Genomic DNA, 12,057 nt, shown 5'->3' on the forward strand with positions numbered 1-12,057 from the left:
GAAACAGAACCTGCCAGCCTGTACAGTCTCCTACCCTTTTGTGCTGCTTTGCATAGTTAAGTGCACCTGTAACAGACACAGCTTGTAATAAAGCAAAAGGGTCATGTATAGAGGCTTTACCCAGTTTTGCTGATTTTATCACACCTCTGTGGCCTCTTGAAGGCCATTCTGGACTGAGTTCTGACCAAACGTTATAGCAATCAATGGGTTAATAAACCATTATAGTTTAAATATCCAGAACACATAAAACAGCTAGAGGTTTAGTATTAATCTGAATAATTTCATTATTTTAAATGAATAATGCTTCTCTTTCTTACATGCTGTTTTTCATCTACAGACAGCAAGGTATATTAAAGCAGCAGAAACACTGGTGTAATCCAGTTGCTCCAATTAAAGTTTGAGGAAGAGTCAAGCAAAGACAACAGCAGCTCTGTTCACAGCTTATCACTAATCTTCCAGGTGATTCAGCAAGGAAAGAGGTTTTACAATTTCCCACCCCAGGCTGTATGGGTAGTGGGGGCAAACAGGAGACAAGCAAATCTTCATCTGGCTCTAACAGAAGTCCCGTAAGGTACATCCTACACTCAGGGTGTTTGAGAGAGAGCCACACACCAAAATACTCGCACAGTCTGATATCAGTGGGTGACGGATCTGCACAACAAACAGATTAGCTTTACATTGCACAATAAAGAATGACACTTCTTTTTCAGCAACACATGAGCAAAACACATCAATATATGCACACATAGCTGGATCTGTAATTTTCAGCTTTCCACTGTAGAATTATTCCATTTATGGTTATTATATTCCAGGTGGTAAAAGAGAAGGCTTATATTCACAAAACATAGCTAGTATTATAATACCTTTGTATAACATTTATATAATTTTATAACATTTATTATCACACAAAAAGGCCTGGGAACGTTAAGTTATTAAGTATGTAAAAACTTGGATGGCAAGAAAAACAACTTTAAAAGCTGGCCTTAATCTCCAGTAGTGTTTTTAAAGTAAATTAGTTTGGGAGACAAAGTATGCTGAAAAGAACCCAACATCATATAAACAAGATTGTCAGAACTTGTACCACAGAATATTTAAGCTAAAACACATCTAGCTACTTCATAACCATGCATATATGAGTATGCTCAGAATCTCTACTGTGTGTGGCTATGAGAATGATACTGCACTTGGAGTTAAGGCAGGGCAAGCAGAATCTAAATGCCCATTCAGGCAAAGACTCCAACAGCTAGCTGAAGATTACTATAGAAAAAAAATTCTAATGGAGTCTGTTAACTTCCATCTCCAAATAATACCACTATTTACTCTTTAATCCCCACTGGTAAGAGACTGAAAAATCCTCTGCCTTTTAATGACACTGTGGGAAGGAAGGGAGAGTGAAAGGGGAACTGATTTCTAAGATGATTTAATATCAGATCTATTCCAAACAACCTCTTATTTTTTTTTCTTCTCTTTGTCTATGGCCCATCCATAACTAGGTCAAAAGAACAAAAAAAAATATTTAATGGTCAATATTAATATTTTAGAAATAACACATATTTGATGTATTTAATACTTGGAGTGGAGAAACATTTGTAGAACTCTTCTGAATAAGAAATAACTTTGCTACAAGGCCTCAGAATACATAATTTACAAATAAATCAGGGAGTTTATGAGCAATAGGCACAAACTGGGGATGTTTCCCAGCAAGATAAACATTCAATGTAGACTGCCTGAAGGTAAATTTTTTCTTAGAAAAACTCATGAATTCACCATTAGAAAAACCGAAACATACAAAACAACTCCAACTTTCTGCAGAAAAAAAAAAAGTTTTCCCAGTGCACTATATGCTACTGCTTTGGTTTTCATGCAATCTAACTTCTGCATACCATTTTTCTCACCAGTTCTCTGCCCTAGCTATTCTGTATTACACTGACATGAAATCTGAGACTATTCCCTTATTTACTAGTTTAATCATTATCCTTTTTTCTAGACCAATATCTTTCCTGCAAACTGACACCCAAGATATTCCTCCTTCATTTCAGTTTAATACCGAAAAGCATAACTATCATGACCAATGGATTTCTCTGCTACAAATTCATTCCTCTTTAACTTTGTCATTGTCCTTGCTGAACAGCTCCTCTACTCCAAAATTAATTCAGTTCCATACCCTTTCTCAACACCTTCAACTTAGTCCATGAAACTCTCCATCATTAATGTCTAGTTCTCCTCTAACTGTTGTAGATATACACCATCTCTTTAGATGTCTCATTTATACCCTATGTATTTGTCCTTTCTTCCACATCCTTGTCTATGGCCCAAAAAAGTCTACTCAAAGTATTATCCTAAGGATTCTTTTTGTGTCTATCACTCAGAGTATCCCTCCAGCATTTTCATTACACAGAAGCTGCCAGCCTCTATTTCTAAAACCCCACAGACAAGACAATTGAACACAAATGAATAATTAATGGTTGAGAGAAAAATGGAAACACAATTGCAGAAAAAAATTATTGTATAATCACCTTCTCTTTTTCTAATTTTGATTCACCAGGTCACATATTTAAAGAAGTACTCACTGTATCTCTGTTCATTCTTCACAATGCTGTTAATTAATGCTTTTCCCCTTCCTGACAGGAAAAACACTCAAGAACATTCTTAAACTCACGCATACAAGCAATCACACTAGAAGAGAAGCATATGTTTTATCTCCTCACTGCAAAGTAAATAAGAACCAGAAATAAACTCTATTGAGCAAGTACCATCAACTTCTAGAGAGTTTTAAACACAAAATGAAAAGCCTTCAATGCTTATGGCTGAGAAAATAACCTTCAAAATGTAAGCTTAAGCTGATGCAGCCTGGTACCGACATGCAAACACTATCTCTCCTGCTGCTCAGAGTATCCCACACACAGCAACAAATTGAAAACTGCCTTTTCACAGCTGCTATTCTGAAACCTGGGGGAATCAGCTGCAATGCACAAGAACTGGGCTGCTTTCAATTCAGTGCCAGAACTTTTAGGCAGAAGAGAAATGGGTACTGGAGAGAGGCACTAGGCAAATGAGCAGGATTTCAGCAGACGCTGTTCCTCACCCTCTGTCCCGTCCTGAATGGCAAGAGCCAGAAGCCACGGAGAAGTCTGAGGGCCAGACCTGTGCATGCCACTGCCATCAGCTGGCAGCAAGAGGAGTAACTTGGAAAGAAACATAGGAGGCATGTTTGCAGCTAACGTGCCGAAAAAACCCAATATGAAAACTGGTTTCGGGATTAAACGTTCAAAAGCCTTAGAGACTGGCACCTGGCTCAGACAGAGTAACATACTAACTGGGGCTCAGCTAATATAGAACCAGAGTCAAGGCATAAAGACAAACACCCCAAAACACATCCCTCAATGAGCAGAGGTGAGGCAGCGAGCCAAGCACTTTCCTAGCAGTCAACAAACATCAGACAACAAACACATCATCCCATCTTCCTCTAAGGATACCTCTAGGGTCAATAAAGCAAGTCTTGTCCCTGAGCTATTAGCTTTCCACTCGTAGCAAGGGAAGCAGCAGGAGGCAGGGATATGTTAAGCGAGCAAAGTAAGGGACATCTACACACAAGGAAAAAAAACAAGGATAATGGGAGAGTAGAACACAAAGGTACATTAAAAAAGCAACCCAATATATACTGAAAGAAACTTCAGAATGATATTCATCAGTATGAGAAAGAAATGGTAGAAAGCCAGAAAGAGAAAAACCAACTCTAATAACCAGCATGAAAATGGAAAGGCAATTGGTTAGTTGTGTCCCCAAACATGAACTGGTAACAACAGGTATGCATGGGGGAGCAAGGGGGAAAAACTGAAAATTTGCTACTACAGAAATACATTACTTATTGAAGAGTCATCTAGGAACCAAACAGTATTTTCTGTTCTGGCAACAGTGTACAGTTCAAGACAGTATGTAGTAACTGATATTTTGAAATAACGCACCTCAGGCAGTTAAAGGAGTGTGGTTCAGAGGGGGGGTAAAGAGTGGTTTCCTCAGCTATGTTATTCCACAGCACCAATGAGTATATTTCTCAGATGATGTCAGAGAAAGTCTTAAAGACGAGCTGATTTGGTATTTCTGCCTCTCAATCACCAATTACAGCAGCTCAGATATACAAAATACAACGTGAAAATAATGATTTCAAAGGGTTAGAAATGCAAGGCAGCCTAGCCGGACAACTGCCCCATACAGTCCCTGCAGAGAAGGCAGCAATCAACTGATCCTTCAAACTTTCCTCCTGTCAACTCCCCTGTAAAAAAAACTAACATCTAGTCTTCCGTAGACACTTTAAATAGGGTATTTGCCAACAGAGTTAACATATTTTTCAAATAGAAAAAAAAAATGACCTGATGTCACACATTCAGAGAAAAAATTAAAATCGTCCCATCAAATAATAATAACTACTCAAATTACAAACACAAGTATAGATAAAACAGGCAATAAAAACAACAACAACAAAAAAAACAGGCAAAAGAAGAGAGTCATCAATTTTTCATCACAGTAGACCAGGTTTGCAGACTGTCCAAACATGTTCATTCATTACACAGCTGTTTACCAATATGTGGTTTTCCCAGCACATCGCCAGCTTCTGGCCAAAATACACTGATCAACACTGAGCTGGTAGGCCAGAAGAAGAATTTAAGATTAAAACAAAACTCTGATGAGTTGTCAGTTCTGAAGCAACACTGGTAACTAGGAGGCTTTGCTTCTCTCATCACCCTTCAGTACTTCTTCAGCCATGGCTGAAGATTCAGTTGCCCATGGCAAGCAACTTTTCTACTGCAGGCAAAACCAACTTCTTCCACAAACAGCTGGTTCTCATGGGGTAGAAAGATCTGTTTGTGTATAATCTTGTCTCAACATGTATAGAGGTCTGTAGGCTACCTATTATGGGTTTTGACAGGATTTACCAGAACTCTCTACACTCACTTGACTAAAATGAAAAATTATGCACAGCTTAGAGCATGATGACAAGGTGTTATGGGGAAAAATAAGGCAATAAACTTGATTTAAAATTACTTTCTATAACACCACAAAAAGAACTGAAATTTTTAAAGGAAACAATTAAGGTAGAATTGAAAGACATGTTCCTAGAAAGATCTTTAGCAGAATTTTGACCAGATGAACAAGTTTTATAGCTGTTTTTTTCTCTGGAATGTGTCTAGAGTTTCTGAAAACAGTGGTTTTGGATGTATTCTCCTTGTTACCTTAGCAGTGCAGAAAGCAACATCTAATGATGCATGTTCTGAGGCCAAGACGCAATTTTTCCTTCCCAAAACATGCTTAGCCAAGAAATAAGCAGATAAATATCTCCAGTTCAAAAGTAAGGAGATATGGGGCTTGAGACAGAAGACAGACAATTGTTGGGAATAAAACTGCAATCCAGAGAATGAAGTCTATCCCCATAACCAGCATCTCCTGACAGTGTTACGTAGTGAACATGTATCATTATAAACCTCTCCTTTCAGAGAAGGTCCAAGAAAGAGGAATGAATGAATGCATGAAAGTCAGATGAAAATAAATTACTGATTATTACTGCTCCTACTTTCAAGAATTAGCTAGAAGTCAATGGTTTTGATCTACTCATGATTTAGTAGCCGGATGGGAGAAAAGGAATGGAAGAGAAATAGGCCATCAAGTATTCAGGAAGTAAACTCACTCAGTTATGAATTCTACATGGCCAGATCAACTACTTCTAATACCTATCACCTACGAAAGCAAGGCCTGAGTTATCAGCTTTGATGTACTAAGCCTTTCATGCATTACAAAATCTTGTTTAGCCTAGGAGTGCTACCTCTCCCTTAGTCTTGGATTTCTGTGTGGCCACTTGATTACTAGAGTAAGGTTTAAAATGCTGAGAAAGAAAAACACAGGAATAACACCTTTTTTTTTTTTTTTTGCTAGTTAATTGTAGCACTTTGCTGTCTCTTCCCCAGGAACTTTAACACCCATTCATCTCTCAGATACAGAACCTGCCTTTGGCACACACTTGCTGGGTACATATGGGTTTACAACTGATTAGTATAAACAGCAGTTACCAGGGTCACCATCTAATCACTGACTCAGTACATATATACTCATATATGCAATGTACGTTCATATACACCACCTTCCCTTGATGGAAGACAGTCACAAGAGAATTTCTTTCACAGCCTAAATCTCATTCTATGGACAAATTCAATCTGGTGATTTGTGATTCAGTTTGGCTGGGGTAAGAGAACAGAAGAAAGAGGAATGGGCTTAGTTAACGATTGTCGTCTGTTAGGACTAGAAATAAGGAGGACTGAAGAGGCAGAAAAAAAAATAGTGAAATATGTTCGAGGGGACTCATAAAAAAGTGGTAACTACAAAAAAGTGACAGTCTCTTTAAACCAGGGGACAGACAAAGTTTGCTTTATAGAAGAACAAAATGTAATGCATTGATGCATCGATATTTCTCTGCAAGGTGGAAAATATATTACTAAATGTTCACCAATATCTATTGGAAATATGTTACTAAATATATTAGCTCTACTTGGTAGAGCTAACTCCATCAGGACATGCTACCCCACCTCAAAAAATAACACCATGCTTCAGTTCCACACCTCCAATATTTGATTATTCCCCCTTCTCTATCAAAAATCTACCAGCAACCAAAGTAAGGCAGGGTATAATAGTAGATCATCAAATAACTCTGAACAGTTAAAAATTATTATTTCTATCATATATCCATCCTAGTGACAAAGAAAAAAAAAAAGAGCCATATTATTAAAGTATGTGATTCAGCAAACCCTGGGCTAAATTACATTGAATTTGTCATTAAAAGCAAGTTAGAGGAATTGATGGACTCTGGTGAATTATGATAGTTCTTGTTTTTTCTAAAAGTTAGATTTTCTTTTTTAATTAATCTTATCTATCACAATACAGCAGAGCTAATTTTACTTAGCAAGAAGAAAGAAGGAAGAAGAAAGGACAACAGAGGAACGAAACACTGCCTGCATTCAAAATTCTTTAATTAGTATAACACAGTCCATTAAGTATGGTTTCAAGATACCATATAGTACATTTTAATCTGATACTAAAGCAAGAACATAAGAAGCCAGCCACACTGTAACCCATTTCTCTACTAATATTACACAATGCAGTTGAAGATATTGGATATATGAATTCCATCTCATTCCCTTACTGGATAATATGTTCCACATTAAAAAGGAAGCAAAATGCATTCCTCAATATTTGCTCAGCAATATGCCAAATGAACTGGCAGAAAGAACAAATTACTTCTGCTCTTAAGCAGGGTGGATACTATTCTTAGGTTATCTATAAGACTGCTGGTGCAAAAGCACTACAAGGAGTTCACAAGCAGAAAGAGGAAGGGGGCTGAACCCACACAGCATGACAGATTCTCATTCAAAACCATACCTTGGATAACTGATGATGGACAGGGCATGCTGTAGCTAACAGCTCCAGTTACATAACACAGGTAAGGAACCTCAGTCCAGGCTGGCAGTGGACAGCCAGCCACATGCTGTCACACACAAGTCAGAACTGAAGCGAAGAGAAAGAGACTGAGGAACAGTCCATATCTATATCCTATTTTGGCAAATAGAAAATTAATTCAGGAAATAAGACAGACTTTTATCCCATAGAATATTATTCACAGAATCACAAAATTAGTAAGGCTAGAAGGGGCAACAGTGGGTCATCTGGTCCAACCTCACTGTTTAAGCAGGGTCATCCCAGAGCACATGGCACAGGATTGCATCCAGATGGTTCTTGAATATCTCTAGTCAGGGAGACTCCACAGTCTCTCTGGGCAATCTGTGTGTGCAATCACACACACAGTAAAGAAGCTCTTCCTCATACTCCAGTTCTTTCTCATATTCAGGTGCAACTTCTGTGCATCACTTTCTGCCTGTTGTCTCGTCTCACTACTTTGTACCACTGAGAAGAGCATCCTCTTGACATCCTCCCTTCAGATACTTAAATACATTGGTAAGTCCCCTCTGAGTCATCTCCTTTCCAGACCAGCTGTCACACCTCCAGAAGTGTCTTCCTCCAGGACACGGTTTAAGACAGGTGGTTGTACTCTCATTCCCAAAGCTGACATGGGGCCACCATGCAGCGCAGAGAACAGAAATTAGATATAAAAGAGGGCTCCTTCATAGAGCTCTGGGAAATCCCAAACTATCAAAGCAGGTTTTCTGAACTCTCAAAACTCATGACCAGTTCTATTACCCTACCTGTATATATTTGGATAATATATACAAAATTGTCAAATAAGAGGAAAGATGGTTATGTGCTTTTCATTACATCTAGACAGAAGTGCAACTCCTAGAAATAATTATTTTTTGTGTTATGTCTAATTTAAAAACAGTATTTCCTGACCAGGAAAGGACAAGTCATCCTTGTTCTGCAGCTAAATTCCTAAATATGACAAAAGTCTCTTTGTACATACAGTACTTAATGCAAAATCCAGAGTTCATTTAAAAATCGTAATTACCAAGAGCAGTATTTAATTTTAGGTATAAAGTCAATTTTTTCAATCAGTCTGTTCACTGCTCATAGTTAAATCCACAACAGTTTTATTTCTGCATTTGCTGCACATCAGTAATCTCTTTTCATACATTTTATTAATAAAAATAATTAATACAGTAGTTATTTTTAAAACAGTTCCTATACTTAGTGACTTCGATCAGTGAGAACTTCTAAATGCTCAGTATCTTCAGCAATTGATGGCCACAAGCTGCAACTTGGAAGCTGATTAGGAGAATTTAATCAACAGGAGGGCAATGCAGCAGTAGAGCAGGTCACACAGACAGGTTGTGAGATCTCATCCCTGGAGGCTTCTGAGCCTCCTGCTTGAGCCTAGATTGGTATCAACACTACATCAAGTCTGCTTTGGCTTTGTCCAGTGGGAAGTCACACTTAGAGGGATCCAGATGTCTCTTCAAAATATAATTTCTGTGATGATTCTGTGTCGGGGTAGGGAATTTCCAGTGAGTTGAAAATTTTTATTTCAGATTTTCTTTGGCTATCTGCTTACAAGATGTCTCCATTCATGCTCCAGAGTTTAAGTACCTAACACTTAATAAAAACAAATTAATCTTCCAGAAACAATCTTAATATTACTAGCATGTTGCCACATTGACTTGTCTGAGAATTCACTAAACACCATTACCTATAGCAGGAATACTTCAGATATACCAAAACATTTAGTATTGGATTTTACAAACCCTTAGACATATGGAAGTACAAAGATCATAAAGGCCAAGTAGAATGAAATAATTTTTGTGTCCTATCACTATCCTTCTGCAAAGTGATACAGAATGAGGGTTTTGTTAGTTTCTTTTGTTCTGGATTAGTTTATTTGTTTGCAAAACTGAAAGTAAAAAACCAATTTTTTAGATCAAACATTTCAAGAACTCAGCTCTTAAGTAGTTACCTGGAAATCCAGCACCTTAATCCAAAACTTCGTGTATTCTGCTTATTCAGTAGCTAAAAAATAAGGAAGAATAAGCTTAAATACCTACCACGCACCTGCCAGTTCTCAAAAGCTTGTCTTTCACATACCAGACACAGAGAATAACTTAGGTCAACCTTCATTAGAAGGTCATTCTCACCACAGGCACGCATGTTGATTGTTTCTGTGTACAAAGAGCACACTCAATAATTCATAAAAAAATAGTTTTCTCGTTCACCTCTGTGTTTCATTTGCTCGGGTTGGGTACGGACGGTCAGAACGCGACCCGCAGGAAGCACCTCTGGAAGGTTTAATTCCAGCCACAAGTACCGCCGAGAAGCAGAATATATCCTCCACTGCACAACGGCCTTAGCGCGCCCGCTCCCTGCGCTCCTGTGCCCTTCGCACGGCGACTTCGAGCGCAACTCTAGAAACTTGAACGACTTCACCCCCGGTGAGTGACGGATTTCTATCTAAAGGGTGTGTTTTGGGCCAGGCGCGCTGACAGCCCGCCCTGCAGCAGCCGCTCCGGCAGCGCCGTGCCCGGTCGGTGCCGCGGCCCCGCTCAACCTGTTGCGGGCCGGAGCGCCGGGCGGGCCGGAGGGCGCGGGATGGCCCGCGGGGGGCAGGGGAGCGGGGAGGCGGGGGCTCACCTTCTGCTGCCGGCGGGCCATGTCCGTGGGCTGCTTGGCGTTGAAGGGGTGCGCGATGCACCTCGCGATGAACACGTAGAGCTGCAGCCGGAGCCGCTTCTCCCGCTCCTCTCGCTGCAGGCGCTCCTGCTCGTCCCGGCCCTCGCTCAGCACCGAAGGGCTGGGGCTGGCTGCCCGTGCCGCCCCGGCCTCCCTGCCCCGCGAGTCCCGGGGCGCCGGCGGCAGCGAGCGCGAAGAGCCGCCGCCCGCCGCCACCAGCACGTCCCGCCGCTCCTCTTCCAGCAGCTCATCGGACTCCTCCTCGCTGGAGGAAGGGTCCAGCATCGCTCTGGGCGGGCGCGCCCCGCGGCCGGGCACGGAGCGAGGCGGGGAGCGGCGCGCACCTTTCCGGACACGTCGAGTTTACACACGGACTGTTTCCGCCCGCCGGCGGCCGCCGGGCGGGAGCGGCGGGGCGGGAGCAGAGGCGGGGTTTGGGAAGGGGGTCGAGCCTGGGTTGCCGTGGGAATTGCTCCGAGCGGCTCCCGGCGGAGGCAGAGGCGGGATCGGGGCCGGGCTAACATCTCCGGCCGCCCTGGCTAGCGCGGCGGCCCGCGAGTGTCCGGGACGGGGTCGGGCGCCTGAGCTGGGGCTGCTGGAACACCGCGGCTGCCAACGCGCCCCAGCGCACGGCTCGGCTCGGCTGCCCTGCTCCCTCCGACAGGGGCAGCCGCTGGCCAGGGAGCCCTCAGCAGGGCCGCCCCCCCCCGGCCCTGCCGGCCCTGGCAGCGGCTGGTGCGGTGCTCCTTGCCCCGCGTCCCGGCCAGCGAGGGAGGCGCGCCCGCCGCTCGCCAGCCGGCTCGGACACACGGCGGGACTCCCTGCGGCAAGGGCAGAGCGGCGGCTGTGCCCGCCCCGAGCCTCGCTGACATCCTCTGCCAAGTGTTGGTGGGGGAATGAGAGGCATCTCATATGGCCCCAGAAAAGGAAGCCACCGAAGCCGTGCATTTCTGAAGTGGCGGGTGGGTTGATGCTGAAGTGTACATTGCTCTCTCAGGTTATTTCTGTTGAGAGCTTGCAGCTACAAATAGGTAGTTCGTGTCCCTCTTGAATAGTATTTCTAGACTATCTGAGGATGCAGGTAGGTGCATGGTCTCAGTGGTTGTCAACTTAAGGCTGTGAGAACCATGCAAAAGCCTACTGCTAGCACTTGCTAAAATTAAACAAAAAAGGCTTCAGCATGTGAGAGGCAAATTTCTGGAGTCTGATCAGGGCCTTTTGGGAAGGTAGGCTGGGGCAGGGAAGGGTCATCGTGTTTTGTGTGGATCAACAAGTCGTCTTCTCACTCCCTACATACCCACAAGTGATGGTGCTGCTACCAGGGAGGACAAGGCAACTACTGAACAAGAAAGTATCAGGAGCTAGGAGGACAAAGGTTGGAGGGACGGACTGGCACACAGAAACGCCATGACTGTGTGCAGCTCTCAAACAATGGCAGCTGCGGCTGTGTCCACACAGCTCCAGGCCCTGCTCGTTAGCCGTGGCAAGTTTTCAAAGCCCTGCATGAAAACTCAAACTCAGGCAGCCAACCCAATTCTCACTGTCTGAGCTGAGCTGGGTTTAGAGTGGTGAAGGACTCTAGTCTGTTATCAGTATTTTGAAGTGCCCAGTACTGCAAATTTAGGAGAGGATCTTTAAAGCTGCCAGTTACCTCCCTAGTGAATCAACTCTCAGAAGGTGGAATTCCTCCTGCTGTGAGCAGCAGCCATTAGCTAGATGGCAGCATTAGGCATTAAGAGCCTGAGTTCTTCTGCCTCTGGATCTGTACAAGGGGAATGAGAGGAGCGCTGAAGGAGAGTCATGCTAACAAACACTCTGGCTTTCTTCACACTTTGGGTGCAAAGAGTAGCAGCCATACAGAAATAGGTGGGCTATTTTTATGGGTGGCTTGCGTTCTTA

The 12,057-nt window shown here is 42.6% G+C and overlaps 1 protein-coding gene across 9 annotated transcripts in view; it reads right to left on the minus strand.

The window, feature by feature from the left end:
* Positions 1–10,519, minus strand: part of CADPS2 (calcium dependent secretion activator 2) — a 282,371-nt gene extending 271,852 nt beyond the window's left edge. For all 9 annotated transcript variants that reach the window (XM_005519231.2, XM_005519232.2, XM_088054886.1 and 6 more), the window contains exon 1: positions 10,120–10,519. In XM_005519231.2, the coding sequence (XP_005519288.1) occupies positions 10,120–10,443 (324 nt within the window). In that variant the 5' untranslated portion in view covers positions 10,444–10,519. The remainder of the gene's footprint in view (positions 1–10,119) is intronic.
* Between the last annotated feature and the right edge of the window lie 1,538 nt (positions 10,520–12,057).

The sequence above is a fragment of the Pseudopodoces humilis genome, chromosome 5, assembly GCF_049639895.1.
Source record: "Pseudopodoces humilis isolate 2021_Gansu_Grassland_sample_001 chromosome 5, ASM4963989v1, whole genome shotgun sequence".
Taxonomy (NCBI): domain Eukaryota; kingdom Metazoa; phylum Chordata; class Aves; order Passeriformes; family Paridae; genus Pseudopodoces; species Pseudopodoces humilis.